This window comes from Lutra lutra, chromosome 8 (genome assembly GCF_902655055.1).
Source record: "Lutra lutra chromosome 8, mLutLut1.2, whole genome shotgun sequence".
NCBI lineage: Eukaryota > Metazoa > Chordata > Mammalia > Carnivora > Mustelidae > Lutra > Lutra lutra.
In genome coordinates, this window is record NC_062285.1 from 77658068 (window position 1) to 77673747 (window position 15680).

General features: G+C 41.0%; 1 protein-coding gene across 7 annotated transcripts; it reads right to left on the reverse strand.

Moving 5' to 3' along the window:
* Positions 1–440: 440 nt before the first annotated feature.
* On the reverse strand, positions 441–14450 carry PTHLH (parathyroid hormone like hormone). 7 transcript variants are annotated; one of them, XM_047743498.1, is made up of 5 exons: positions 13154–13270; positions 11966–12224; positions 11296–11418; positions 5246–5668; positions 441–881 (listed from the first exon to the last, which is right to left on the reverse strand). In XM_047743498.1, exons 3-5 carry the CDS (start codon positions 11394–11396, stop codon positions 872–874), a joined length of 534 nt encoding a protein of 177 aa, XP_047599454.1. In that variant the 5' UTR covers positions 11397–11418; positions 11966–12224; positions 13154–13270; the 3' UTR covers positions 441–871. The 7 variants fall into 7 exon arrangements, with proteins under 7 accessions (XP_047599454.1, XP_047599455.1, XP_047599453.1 ...); XM_047743499.1 differs by lacking the exon at positions 13154–13270 and adding an exon at positions 12920–13010; XM_047743497.1 differs by lacking the exon at positions 13154–13270 and adding an exon at positions 11618–11646 and having other exon boundaries at positions 11966–12451.
* Positions 14451–15680: the final 1230 nt, after the last annotated feature.

Sequence of the window (15680 nt, forward strand, 5' to 3'; positions counted from 1 at the left end):
TTAAACTTTACATTGGTGGAAATTACCCCTGGCCTTAAGGTTCCTGATCTGCCTCTCTTCGTTTTCTCAGATCTGGCTAACTCTCTGGACTGAGTTTCTTTAATCTTTTCTCCTGACTTCTCTGCCTTTTTTCTGCTCTCTTCTGTCTTCACTTCAAATTGGACATACTTCATAAAAGGATGTTTAAGTAGTTCAGCCATTCTATTGAATTGAACTTAAATATTGGACAAAATACATTTTAAGTGGTTTTTAACTAAAAGCTAATATGAAAATGTTGGAATATGTACCAATATAAACACATTATACTTACGGCTATATTCAAATACAGTTAAAAATATTAGATCATGTTCCTTCTAGTAGAAATTTTAAAGGGTATACATAATTCACCTTCTGAGTCATGATGTAATTTAGATTATATTTTATTAGACATTCTTTACAAATTTAAAATACTGCTATTTTTACATGCACAGAGGAAAATCAGTTTGGATAATTATATTTAGGCATTATTAAAATCAACCACAAAATAGAGACACTTTATTGTGTCATTTATCAACATACTTGATATGTATATCTAAAGTGCATTATGTTACAAAAAATAGAGAAATTCAGCAGCACCAAGATACATTTACAAAATAAATACATCAGTTGACAAAATAAATTATGGTAAATGTGATAATAATAATTGGATTAGCCTTGGCAAAAAAAAAATATTCACAATGACCAATGTGCAGTTTCATAGAGCAATGGGGAAGACAGTTTTATTCCAATGCATTTACAGTATTTACAGACAATAAATATTTCTAATACTTTCCATATGTTCACTATTACAGAATCCTGTAATACGTCCTCTGAAGGTCTTTGCTAAAAAATTTCAATGCCTCCTGAAAAGAGAAGGAAGGGAGAGAAGAGGAGAAAGAAAATAGATTAATTCTCCTTAACAAGTGAAAAGGCATAAAAAATAAAGGAATACAGAATTACAATGGAAAAGATTCCAGGGATTTCTTGTAAATATTCCCGATAGGTGGTATCAGTGGGATCTGCCTGATTCTCCAGAACCTTTGCTGTGGGCAGGGTCTTCAGCATGATCTAATGATCAGTATAGCACAAGAAGAGCAAGGGCTTGGTTTCTAATTCTATATGCTGTCTGAAAAAGGAGACCCTGGGGGGATTTTTCAAAGCTGCCAACTGGCAAGTCTGGGAAGAGAAGGGACACATTTAAGAGTCTGGAAATAAGACTAGGTTGTGCAATCCATCATCAAATACACCTTTGCTAAAAGCTTATTCCCCAGCGATGCCTGACATGGGTGATCCAAAGGTTGCTTATTCTGTTCATGTTTCCATTTGGCCAATCTCTCACTAAGATAATGGTTGTTAGGAGAGTAGAGTGTGTGATTTGGAGTAAATGTTGGAAGGATGTGTAATTGAGCAGTATGTTTGGTTGGTTATTTGATGATATCAGTCATCGCTTTAGCTGTCCTTAAACACTAATGAATGAAACTATTTTTGGATTTTAGATTCTGAAGTCAAAACTAAGAACTATTTGTCTCTCACTCTGCTGGTTTTTGGAATTGATCTGAATTAGAAATTGGGAAAAGCCATATTAAATTAGAGGAAAAAAATCAATTAACTTAAAAGTATAAAATAGCAGTATTTTACTGTGTTTATTACACAGAATAAATTACCACCTGGGATTACCATCTCTTCCAACCCTTTCTAAAACATTGTAGTGACAGTATTTTAAGACGGGCTGGCAGCATTTTCTCTGCTTTTCTCTCTCCCTTTCTCTTCTCTTTGTGTGTCTATTTCAGTGGTGTCTAAAAGAAACACCTATGGAATGGAACTCAACTGGCTGTGCCATTGCATTAATAGCCAGAGGGTGGGCAGAGTTTTACATGGCAGACCCATATGGTGGTGAAAACCACAGAAGAGCCAACTTTTGACAAGTTAGGAACTTCACGTGCAGCTTGAAGAAAGATAAGCAAGTTGAACATTTAGGATGCTTTCTTGTCTTAAGAAATTGACATCTTCACCAATCATTTTAATTAGAATGGCAAAATAGCTCCTAACTGCAGAGAAAATAATTTAAGATTAACATTTTTAATGATGGATGTATGTATGTTATGAAGAAAACATAAAAGGTAAGTAAAATTCGATAATTTGTGTGCTATATCAATTTTAAAATGTTTTCATGTCGAATAGTATGTAGTGAATTGTACTTAAGAATAATGCAAACAGGGAGGGAATGATGAGTATTTTGAACAATTACTTTCTCAGAAGGAAGGAAAGAAAAAAGAAATAAAGGACCAAGGAAAAGATCGTCTAATTATATTTCCCCTTGTCCAGCCAGTTTGCTTGTTATAATGGCACGTTTTAGAATAGCCAATAGCCAAGTAAAACATATAACATGGCCTGAAAGTGTGTGTGTGTGTGTGTGTGTGTGTGTGTGCGCGCGCGCATGTGTGTGACAGCACTTTAGAGTCTCTTTTGAATATTGAAAACTTTTGTATTATTTCTAAGTCAATATTTACCAGGACAAAATATATGTTCTCAATTAAATGAGTCCTACTGTATCTGGACATCTCATTTACAGCATCAAAAATTCCAAAATGTGATTTCCAACATTTGAACTATAGACTTCCCACTGGTTCATGTGAGAGGAGCCAGACAGTTTTAGCTCAGTAGTTTCTCTTAAGAAATACTACATATATTTTACTAAAATTCGTGCTTGCCATATCATCAGATCACTGTATAATAATGCAAAGAGACTAAAGAGAGGACACTAATAAAAGGTCATTTGCATACAAAACTGTAAAATAGTTACTCCAAAAAGATTCTGCTTGGATTAGAACATGTGCATGGCCCCATCGAGTCTCATCAGTACACTCTTGAATTTCCCCGATCTTCCCTGCACCTCTGTTGGGTTGTACTGGGAGAGGGCCAACATCCGGCTGCCAGACAAACAGTGCTTTCCATGAACATCCCTCACAACCAGGGAACAGAAAGGAGAAAGCAGAAACATTCTATTTCTTTTAGTCCTAGGTCTGGATTTGATTAGGCCACTGCCTAATTTTTACTAGATCTCCCTTCACATAGGGGTAGCTTTGGGCATAAGAATTGATGAGTGCTGAATTTCATTAAATTCCCAGATACTTCAGAGCATTGCAAATCCTAAATAAATGAAATCCATAAAAAAGTATACTTTCATTTTCAGAATTCTAATAAATGTATGTACACACACACACACACACACACAGAGTACAACAATGGATAAAAATGGGTTCTGGGGGTGCCTGGGTGGCTCAGTGGGTTAAAGCCTCTGCCTTCGGCTCAGGTCATGATCCCAGGGTCCTGGGATCGAGCACCACATTGGGCTCTCTGCTCAGTGGGGAGCCTGCCTCCCCCTCTCTCTGCCTGCCTCTCTGCTTACTTGTGATTTCTGTCTGTCAAATAAATAAATAAAAATCTTAAAAAAAAATGGGTTCTGGCAATAAAGCTCTTGCATTAGTTATAAATATGTAGTTAGGACTGTATCTTAAAATACACTGAATATGTGCTCTGGGCCAAGATTTACAGGGTTTGTTACCCATTATAGATCCATTAGATATTTCCAGAATAGGTCATTCACTCTGGTAAAAGTTTCTCTAGTGTCATTACTCCTTAATTACTGAAGTGGAAATATTTATCCAATATAATTATCATTTTATAAGCTATTTAATGATGAGTTTTGTCAACCTAACTCAAAGAGAGAAGTGATGCTAAGTAGGTCCGTACTCCCCCTTGAAACATCACCCTGTAATCCTATCTCTATTAGTCAGGGGAAAGGCCTGGAGAGGTAACAAGGGATTGTAATTAATGAGATCATTAGTTGCATATGACACGTCCTTGTGTGGTTTCCTCTTTCTTTCAAACCCCACAGAAGAGCTAAACTGAAAAGTAAAAAACAGAAAAGATTGTGTTGGTGGAAATGTCTGAATTAAGAGGCAGCACTAAACACAGTCAGTGCTAGACCAAATATCCAGAGATGGGGAAACAAATCCAGTTCTGAGGACTACCTATCCCTGTTCCCAGGGCTGTTCAGGTCCTTTAGTCAAGGAGTACCTTGGTTTTCTGGTTTATAAAATGAGGTTAATATTTGCTGCTTTTTCGCCTCATGGAGACACACATATCCAGATAGATAGAACAATCAGTACTAGATCTAAAAGTACCCAAACAACAAGTTACACTTTATTGTTTACTATGACAAGCATTTAACCCATGTCATCTTGTTTAATCTTCGCCCAGCCCTATGAGGTTGTTACAATTATTATCTTCACTTCACGGAAAAGGAAAGTCAGTCTTAGATAGACTATGTAACTCGCCCAAGGTTGTGAACTTTAATAGGTTCAGACCCAAGACTTGAACCTTAAGGTATCTGACCCCAAAGTCAGTGAATGCCATTACTACCTGCATCTGTGAGCCAAGAATGAACAAGCCATGTAAATGTGAAGTCTTATTATTCCTACTGCAATACCCTGGAAAATTATTTCAACTTCCCAGTGGATAAATAGATGTATGAGAAAAACATGTCCTTCCCAAGTCAAAACTTAAAAATTTTCCGAATTCATGACTTTTTTTTCATGGGTTGGTAGAAACCAGAGTTAAATTAAATTAAATAAATTGAGAGTGTGTGTTTAAATGTTTAACATTTATTTAAATGAAAATAAATTTAAGGTTTAATTAAATATAATTAAATGGAAAATGTGACTGGCTCAGAATTGTCTACCATAGGGCATTGTTTTTTAGTATTTGTAGATCATATCAATGCCTTCTGTGTTCACCCCTGAAGTGAAAAAAAAGTAAGAAATGACAAAATGATCAAAAAAGTTTGCCAAGGTGTGAGAGTAGGGAAATAAATAAACTTCTGCAGCAAATGATGAAGGTGGTCCTGGGTTTCTGAAGCCAGACTTAGAAGAGAAGTTCTTTGGTACAGTAGTAAAGGATTGGTATTCGGGTTGCGATGGTGGAGGAAGAGAAACAGGTTATCCAAGCCCCGTTTGTGCTTAGGTGGTGGGAGGATACTACTTGAGGGCAGATAATATGCTGAGCTGTCTTGCTTTTGTAAGCTTTTAAATTGTGGAGCAATGGATAGAGGGACAGAAAGGGAGGACATCCTAGATTTGTTCAAGCCATGGTGGGTGGAAGGAAGGGACACTACACAGCTTAGAGCAGCACCAAAGAGAGGCTATGGGGCACAGAAGCCAGTTACCGTAAATTGAGCTCCAGCGATGTCGCGGAGATGTCATATGCGTGGTCCCCTTCTCGCCCGCTCCCAGCCATGCCAGAGTTTAGCCAGGCAGACCGAGTTCGCCGTTTCTTTTTTTCCTGCTCCTTGCGTTTTCCAGGTTTGCCTTTCTTTTTCTTGCCAGGTGTCTTCAGTGGCTGCTCTTTGTATGTCTCCACCTTGTTGGTTTCCTGAGTTAGGTATCTGCCCTCATCGTCAGACCCAAATCGGACGGGGTGGTTCTTTGTGTTGGGAGCAGGCTTGGAGTTCGGGGATACCTCCGAGGTAGCTCTGATTTCAGCTGTGTGGATTTCTGCGATCAGGTGGTGAAGGAAGAATCGTCGCCGTAAGTCTTGGATAGATTTCCCCTTGTCATGAAGGAGCTGATGTTCAGACACAGCTCTTTTGCTTTAAGAAAAAAAAAAAAACAGCAGGAGAGGAAGAAAAGGAGAATATTTTAGTTGTTGGTATAGACCTCAAAGACAAAAGGAAGGGCCTTTGATTACTCAAAGCATAAGTTGGAAGGGCAGCAAGCTTGTGGAGCAGGGAAAGAGCAGAGAGGGAAGGGAAGTATGGGCAGTTCAGAGTCTGTAGCCCCAAATCCCATTTATGCCGCTCCCTAGGTCTGTGGCTTTGGTGAGAACATACCCCTCTCCATTTAAAAGGCAGGGGTCAGATTCGGAGATTTCTGTGCTCTCTTCTCAACTTAAAACATTATGATTCTGTAATTCTCAGCAATGGACAGAAAAAAACGAGCTTTTTTTCATGTTTTTCAGACTTATGTTGGGAAAATAAATCCAGATGTCCTAGCCGTGAAATTAAAAGGAGGCTGAATTTACTTGAGTACTCACCCGAGAGCACAGCCATGTACACATGCGCGCACGCGCGCACATGCGCACACACACACACACACACAAATCCTCTATTAAGAAAATAATGATACTGAATCTCAGAGAACAGCAAGCTTTAAGAGAAAAGGCAAACAGAAGCTGAAGATGAAGTGAGCAGTAGAAGCTGTCTAGGGAACTACCTAACAGACTGAATTTTAATACGAGGAGTAGAGTACAGGCTACCAAGAGCCTATATTTGAAAGCAAGTGTCAGAGAGTATGTGTATTTTTCTGTAAAGTAGTGGGTGGTCCCTTTAAAATGGGTTTCTTTGTGTTTAAATTGAGATCATCCTATTTTTCCCGTGCATCAAGTTATTTTTTTTAAATTTAGAATTTCAGAGGGTATTATCCTTAGTATTAAATTGAGATATTCACTTTTCTACTTGTTCTCTTTGTCTTAAAAAATGTCTCTAGAAGCAAGTATGAAGTGGCTTTTCTGTTTAAACAACACTCTAATGAAGTGTAGTGGAAGAGAATGTAGTGGAAGAGAATCAACTAATTTCCCATCAATCCTTTTAGATGGCACCCTGACTCTTGTTTAAATGTCCATCCACATATGCTTGTATTATTCTTGTGTATATTATTAACCATATGCAGGGATCGCATACATGAATCAGTCATATCATGCCTGCTTCAGCTGTGCCTTACTTTACTCCCAATTTCTGCCACTCTGTAACTCTTAAAAATGGTTCATGGTCAAGCATCTGAGAGTGTTTCACAGGGCTATCTCCCATCTCGTCTTACCTCTCTTACACAGTATCTGGGTCCCTTATTTGTTTATATTAGTACAACTTCTTTAACTCCTCAGATAAATATGAAAATAAAAATAGCATTAACTTCATTTTATAGAAAGGGAAGTTGAGGTTCAGAGAGATTCAGTGACCTGCCTTTGTCCACAAAATGAAAACAGAACCAGGGATCCAAAAATCAGGTCCTCTGATTCTGAGACCAAAGATTGCCTTTCAGTGACCTCAATCCTTTCTTCTGTGGAAGCAGAAGTGTATGTTGAGGAAACAAGAAGTGAAGGGCATAGAGTAAAAAGCTTGCAGTGGGAACCATGAAGGACAGTGGGCAAATGGATAGCAATTTATCGGTTTATTTGAAGATCAAGCTTACTTCTCCAACAAGGCCATTTTCATCCCCCCAAAAAAGGAACTAGGATTTCTAGAGTTTGGATTATCACCGGGGGAAATTGAGAGATTTCCTAGTCATATTGTGAATCAAAGTAGAATAAGTCATGAAAATATAGGCATTATTTCTCTAGATCTTATACCCAGAATACCAGCTTCCCTTTAGTGTTTTAGTGTGTGGACTGACTTTAAGCCATGCAGCTTGTTCAAAAAAGACATGACTTAATGGAAAGGAATTTAACAGGAGCCTGGTTTAAATGAGGCATGAAGGAGTCTCTCTTCCTTTTTGAAGGTGCCACATGTGACTAGATTGAAATTCACTTACTTTATAGCAATAGTTAGTATTCTGGAAACTTTTAATAATATACAAATTTGAGGTTTTGGTACAAATATATTTATACTCTCTAATAACATTCTTGAAGAATAAGTGGGAATTAATCGCATATTTCATAAGTGTTGCAGTTTCATAAGATGTATCCTTTAGCAAAATGTCCCATTAAAGTTGTTCTTAACCAGTGATCATTATAGGACCTGGGGCTTTTCTTTCTTTCTCAGTTCCTGGAAGATAACCACCCGATCTGTATTCTTCTCCAAATGTATAATACAGCCCATCCTAGCTTAACTCGAAGCCAAAACTTTTAATGGTTGGTCTGTTCTAATCAGGCCACCACTGCTTATGCCCCCTCTGGCTGGCATATATGCCTGTCATCTTGGCCAGCCTGTCAACTGTGAGTCACAGTGCCTTCTTAACCCAAGCACTGCACTTTCCCAGGATGGTTCTCATGAGAAAAGGAGGGGTCAGTCTATCCTTCTGTTTTATAAAAAGTTTACAAAGATGGCACAAGTCCGTTCAGTTTAAAATAGTGTCTCTCTTGTGAGGTACCAAGCTTCTTTCTGCCTTTAGGGGCAATTGTTAACATAATATTAGAAAACCCAGATTTTCTTAAGTGCTAAATCTCACAGATTTTCTTAAATGCTAAATCTCAAACACAAGGAACAGCTCAAAGACTTCTGCATTTAAAATATTTTGAAGAATGAATTTCTGATTGGGCAACTGCACTAGAAGATCAGGGATTTAATACTATCTTTATCCTCAACAAGGAGTAAGATCCCTGGAGCATTTTACTTATTTTCAAAATAAGACATGAACTGACACAAGGGTAAATAACTAGCATGTACAAACTAGATATACACAGGTGGGGAGCAATGAATCCAAAGTAAGGAGGCTTTCCATTTAGATAATTCTGAAATATTTATGTGATAAATATGGCCTCAATAATAGTCTATTAATCTATACATCTGCAAACATCCCCTAGCCCAGTGGTTTACACGGCGTTTGTTACAATCCTAATATGGTATGTTTATGGTCTCCTTTGATTACTGTAAAAAAAATTTCAGAAATATGGGAGAAATGCTTAAGATAGGTAACTATAAATTCAGTCAAAACATAGCTCTTCTGCTCTAAAGAAAAATCACTCTCCAGGGAGTTTTCAGGGAAGAAGAGAAAATTGAAAGAGCTATCAAGGAACGCAGGGAGCAAAGGGAGTGATGGGACTGCCTCTTCCAGCACAGAAAGGAGCAGCAGGCTTGTGTTGAAGCTCAGCTATTTACGAAGGAGTCTGGGTTTGAGGAGAAAAGTTCTGTGGTACATGCACGAGTCAGGGTTCGGGTGTTAGAGTGAAGATGACTCACCACAAGTCCCTTCCAACTCACATGACTCAGTCAAAAGTTATGCTTTTCATTAAATGGAATAGACCCAGTCTGGCTCCCAAGCAAATCAGCCAATTATGTTTTAGGTTCTGAATCTACTGGAATTCCCACTGAAAGTCATGTTCATTGGGACAAGAATGTCTATAGGCCTCACTTTCCAACCTCCAATTTATTCATGCTCTAGCCCCATTAGCTAAAATCTTTTGGACTATCACAACTTATAACTGGCTCCTCTGTATGGCTTAGGAAGTGTTATTGTTGTAGTAGTACCCCCGCCACTCCTCAAAGTCAGTCCCTAGTTAGAAAAAATATCTAAAGCAATTTCTCTAATACTTGGTGTGAAAAGTAATTGGGGAGTAATATGATTTGATTATATGTTAACATTTCTTTCAAGAAATTAGGTTGATTTAGTGTAATAGTAGACTAATGTTTTGTCTAGCACACAAAATTTACTGTTACTTGGCAGCAATGCAAAAATAATGACTTGTTTTTTTAAACTCCATTTGGCTGTAATAATTTGATGAAACATCTTCATCTACTGATGATTTCAGCCTTCAGGAAAAACCATGGCTGTAATATGATGATCTATTAGCCATTAACTATAAGAATGTTTTGTGGTAGTTTTATAACCATCTGCTGAGTGTGAGTGTTTAACTACAATATTATATTTCACCCACAAACAAAACTATAACAGAGTCGCTGGCTGTTAAATGGTTTCTGATGTGTATTTTGCAAGGTGCAACAAAGAAAGAGTTAAAAATAGCCTTTAGGACTACTTAGCACTATTTTTATGTCATAACTGTGGATTTAATCATGGTCCATTTACTGTTTCTCAAAAGAGAAAACAGGTATTTCTCAAGCAACTGTAAAGAGAAATCTGGCTCTGTTTCAAGACAGTATTTCTTGGCCAGTATTTAAGCATGCTTTTAAAAATTCACTCTTCATCTATATCTATATCTATATCTATATATGGACTTTAAATAATTTAACAACAAGTCTTAAAAAAGAGGAAAACGTCTGAAGACAATTTTCAGAAATACATCAGTAAATGTTAATTTGAAGAATACAATGCAGCTTTATCTTCAGTACAATGTTCTACACAATTTGCCTTAGGAGATTCGTAATAGATTTTCATTTTGGTGCCAAGGTTCAGACATGTCTAAAGTAATTTCATTTAAGGATTTTCTGCTCTAATAATAATAGACCAAGGGCACATATAAAACAGTTGCCTTTTTGTACACCCTCGGGAATTTACAAGGAAGCACCATGAACTCCATTGTAAATATTGGATATTGCTATTTTTATTGTTAGTGTAAAAGCCCCTTAACTCCTTCTCCAGAGGGAAACTCCTCTCAGTTCTCAATCTTTATGGTTTTCCCATCCTGAACAGAGTCTGCAGCTTAAAGATCACCCAAAGATGGCATTACACACATTAAGGTACTTCTAGGTCCAACAGATTATTAAGATAGTGTTACTCAGCTGCTCTTCCAACTTGCAATCATACAACATGGTAATATTTCTCTGGTGTGCTTGGATGTATGATTATGTTAAAGTCAAAATTATCCTTAAAAGAACCACCAAATAAGAATGCCAAAATACAAGTTTTCGGTCTACAATACAAACATTTGACTCCAGATTAAAGAACTGTTAGCAGTAAGTCCAAGAAAAAACAATTTTCCTCACCTAAATATTCATTTTGGAGTCAGGCACTCTAGCGTTCCTGAACTGTATCAATACTAACGTTGGAGTTGTGCCATTGCAAAGTTGTTACTACTTTATTATATAATATGCTTTCATTATGTAATGTGGTTTCATTTCATATGCTTAAAATTATGTCATTCATATAAAGTTAGATGTAAGGCTTCTGCTTTTCACACACAAACTGCCACCCACATTCAGTCTGTAAATCAAACGCACACAGACCTGTGTCCCCTGGTTCCCTCAGCTTCTGAGTTATCCGTCTCCTGTAATCCTCAGCGTTTCAAACCTTCTCAGGTCCTGGAAGTATAGACCTTTTCCTTTCACTACAGACAGATGATCTTTGTCCAGAGGAGATTCTGCGCTCCCTCTTACGGAAACTCATGGAAAATTTGTCTCTTGCCTGTCTCCCCTTGAGGTTCAACCAGTGCTCCCGCCGGGATTGCACTGTCTCAGCCCCCGGCAGGTAGCCGGCTCTCCCTGCTTTTTAACTCGGGCAAGGAGCATCAGTGACCGCTGCGAGCCCTCGGCAGCGCCCCAGCCTGGCGGCCTCTCCCACTGGCCCTCCCAGCCCTCACCCGGCGCCCCGAGGAGGACGAGGCACTTACAGCCGGCGGCCGAGCTCCTCCACCGAGCGCCCGCAGGAGGGCACCGAGTAGCTCAGGAGGAACACCGCGACGCTCCACTGCTGAACCAGCCTCCGCAGCATCGTATCCTCTCGCTCTCGGGACCTGCAAGAGTGGAAAGGGGCCCGAAGTGTCAGTCCGGAATCTCCATCTCCCGGGACTACCACGCTCCCGGTTTTAGCTGGCTCTTACTTAGCCTCTTCGACACCAAGGGCATCTCCCAAGTTGCAAAGAAAAGAAAGAAAGAAAGAAAGAAAGAAAGAAAGAAAGAAAAAAACTTTCTCTGAAGCCTCTCAGCACTTACTTATTTAGGAATCAGCTACTGCAACTGTGCTTTTTCCAAAACCACACAGGCAAAAAGGGACCAAAAGGAAAACAAAACAAAAATCAGAGACGTTCCTCTGCAATGATAACCACAATGAAATGCTTTTATATATGCATCAATGATGAGCAGCGTGTTTACACGTCTTCCCTATCAATGTCTAATTAAATCTAGCCGGCAGTTCTCCCAGGTTCGTGGAGCAGAGCTAAGCCCTTCCTAAAAAGAGAAGAAAGTTTCCTTCTTCTGAAGTCAGCTTCTTTGCTAACTAGGCCGTCTTGTTCTAGAGCCACTTGTAGAGACCCACATATATATACATAGCTGTCTGTCTACCTCCTCTGGTGGGCTGGTTGCTTCCGGAAAGTTGATTCCACACACCCTGAGAACAAGTTTCAAGTGCGTGTGTCGTCGATCAGGAGGGCCAGGTGGCAACGAGGGCGGGTTAATAGCGGCGCGGAGGGGAGGCGGCGGCCCGAGCGGCAGGGCAGCGGCGGCCCCGCTTCACGGGCGGGGAAGCATGCTGGCCGGGCGGCGCAGGTTGGAGGCGAGTTGAAAGCCTAGCAGAGGAATGTTCACACGCTCCCAGGCAAACCTGCCGGAGAAGTGAGCTAGTCGCAAAGAGGTGGCGCCCTTGGAACGCGCGCGGGGCGAGCAAGGGCGCGGGCGCGGGCGCGCGGGGGGGCGGGGGCGGCGACGCGCGGCCCGAGCGGGCCCCGGGCGGCCCGAGCTAGCAGAGGGGAGCTCTGAGCTGGGAGTTTACTGCGAGCGGCTGAGCTCCCCGCGCCTCCGGTTCGGCGGCCCCCGGCGCTGCCCGGGGGTCCCCCGAGCCCCACCCCAGAGCGCCGGTCCCGCGCGCCATCCCGGGGGCCGGGGGCGTGGGCGGATCTGCCAGTTCCCGCTGGGTCTGACCGGCCCCAGACTGCACGGCGGAGAAGCGCGCTGAGGTCCCAGAGGGCGTGCAGGCGACCCGAAACAGTCACCGCTCCCGGCGCGTCGCTCCAGCCGCGCCCGACTGGACGCGCGGCCGCCGAGGCCGCTGGGGGCGAACCGGCAAGGCGGAGGCCGAGGAGTAAGGGGCTGGAGAGCGTGGGCGCCCGGAATCCTCCGCGGGGAGGTCGCGGGAGGTTGGCCCTTGGCTTTAAGGAACCCTAAGGCCGCCCGGGAGCTTGGGGAGCGACAAGGGAACCCTCCTCCATGGCCCTTTCCGGGGACCCGCTGAGTGGGGAGCATCGCCTAAGGCGGGGGTGGGGGGAGCGTTCGCTTAGAAGAGTAAGAAAGGTTCCAGACTTCAGGTCGAGATTGCATTTCTTGCTGTCTTAGAATAACTGAGGACATCTGGAGCTGGTCCAAGAAAACCCGCATACGTGATGGAGACCCTCTTTTTAATTGCCGAGGTGGACCGACACTCCTGGGGAGCGCACGCGGCCCCTTCGCCCACCGACTAGACTCTAACCCACCCTTTCCCGACAACCTACTCTCTCACCCCCACCCCACCCCATCCCCCGCCCAGTCCCCTGTTACATATTCTGGGATGATTCTATCCGTGTCGCTTCAGCCCGCAGATGAAGCGGAACTATCGCTGTACGCGGCTCTGCCTCGGAGAAGCGAAGGGAAAGCAGGGGGTTCTTCCCAAAAGTACTGGGCGGGGAAGAAGACTGCTCTGAATTACTGGGCAGTATCATCTAGGAAAGGATTGCAGCGGATGTGAACGCCCGACCCACGGATTCCTCTATCTTTCTGAAATGAACGCGGGTAGTTGGGGACCATTCAAGGGATGTTTGTCTTCTAGACAGACAACCCCACTGGTACATTTCAATGCGCTGTGTGATTTGGAGATGTGAGGTGATTTAGGGAGTCTGACCTTTTATCAAGTCTGGCTTCCTGTCTGATGCACCGCGGATTTTACCGAGGGTGGGTGAAATAGCGCCCTCTCCCTCGCTGATCTCGGTTCCCTTTCCCCCTCGTTAAGTGCAGATAGCTAGCAGTTAATATTAACTCCTTAGTTTGGGTGACAGTCACCCCTTCTCACAAGTTTCTTTCTCCCTCATTTGCTTACTCTAAACTTCATACTTAAAAAACTTGGCTTCCTCCCACTGGAAAAAAAAATCTGGGAATTTCCACAATTTCCCTCGTTTAAGAATTTCTAAATGTTAGATCTATTTGCATGGCATGAAAAGACAAAGTATCAGCACTCAGAAATGTCAATCTTTGAACCTCTGACACTTTCTGATTTATAATAAATTCTTTCCAAAAAGAAGCCGGAGCCTTAAAGCAAGCGTTAGATCTGAAGGGGGAAAATCTGTAAACAAAACAAAACAAAAAAGTAAATCACAAATGATCTATTTAACACTTGCAATTTGTTTAATATTAAAATGATAATATTTGCTTCCACAATAAAAAGCCCAAAAGTACTTAGCCAAATTTCAAACTACCCAGGCTTTAAAAAGTCAACCCTCTCCCAATAAAAGTTTAAGACATAGTCAGGTTGAAAATATCAAATCACTTATGCTGTAAATAAATTCATTATTCTCTCAGAACATTATAAATTAGAGGGCTGCCATCAATAGACTACTTTGATTTATGTTGCTTTTCTACTAATGAAACAAATGACCCCCTCCCTTCTTTTCCCCATACACTTTTCTGATGTTAATGGCAAAAAAATCTATCCAATATTTTAGAATTTCCTTTCCTCCACAAAAAGAGAAAATATGGACACAGGAAAAATAAATAGTCTTTATATACTTGGACTCCTGAAGCTTCCTAATAATGTATTACTTCACCTTTTCCTTGATTTACAGTCTTCTCTGCTCTTCTGGCCAAATGAAGGGAATCTTCTCAGCGGTCTCTTCCAGAAATAATTTTTGTTGATGTTCCTCAGAAAACTAAAATTAAGTCTTAAATGAATTAAAAACTTCCTAAGAAGGCTCTTCTGTTCTCACTAAAGGCAATTATTAGAAAGCAGTTATATGTGCTAATCTGCCCTGTTTATTACCTTGAGTAGAAATTCTCCTCAATATATACTCAGGACCCTGACTTTTAGCCTTTCTGAAAAGGATATTTTCTGACATCATAATCTAGTTCCCAGTATAAGTGAATAACCTCCAGGATAATGCTGAGAACACATGACTACAAATGAGATGACTTCACACTAGCAGGGTTTGGGGTTTTTTTGCGCGGGGTTGGGGGGGGGTTGCTTAGGCATGGAGTGAGTGCCAATAGAGGCTGAATGCTTGCTTAGGCCTTGCTATCTTAAATGCACCTTAGCAAATAGGAGGATCTAAAGGCCTGTCCTTAATCTGAAGTATTTCCATGTGAAGACAGGTTAGCATTGTGAGATTTACACCTACACGAATGCCTAGCCCATGAGCAAGCTCCAAACTTCCATCTTCCAGTCCCCAATCGCAGCATTATATGCCAATTTTAAGAAGAGATTTTCTAAACTTTTAAGTACACTTATACTCCTAAATTCATGTTAAAATAACCAATTGATGGATATCTCCAGGGATATCTCCTATTGCAATTAGTAAAAAACCCTAACATTTATGTTTAGCTTTTAATCTCTCTTTTCCTCCTCAGCCCAAACAAGCAAGCAAACAAACTTACAAACCAAAAGGTACCTATAGCTCTTTAAACAATGCACCTGGGCTCAGAAAATTCCCTTATACCAATCAGCATCCCTTATCTTATTACCAATAACATTTGTCAGTCTGTAGCTCCAAGCTATTTTTCTAAAAACCAAACAACTGAACTCATCCCTTCTCCTTTTTCTTTGTTTACATAGAGAAGTTTGCAAAATTACCTCAAGTAAAATTATTTGATTCTATTAGAATGTGGTCTGAGACTTGAGAGGAGGCCATTGCCAGCTGATATCAAGGTAGCAAAAAAGAGGATGTAATGCATTTAAATTCCAAGTAGGTTTAGGAAAGGGTGTATGATTATTATTAAATCTGTTCCTAGTTAGGTGATAAGACCCAAACAGAGGCTATCTTCTCCAGGAACAGGGCTGGCTGCTGACATCTGCAGGAACTGCCTCAGGGAGAAATGCCTA

What these genes read in the sequence shown, in the direction of transcription:
- PTHLH (XM_047743493.1), bottom strand. An exon ending in GAGGAGCTCGGCCGCCGGCT is followed by an intron (nt 5,669 to 11,295) that starts GTAAGTGCCTCG and finishes TTTTTCTTAAAG; the next exon opens with CAAAAGAGCTGTGTCTGAAC.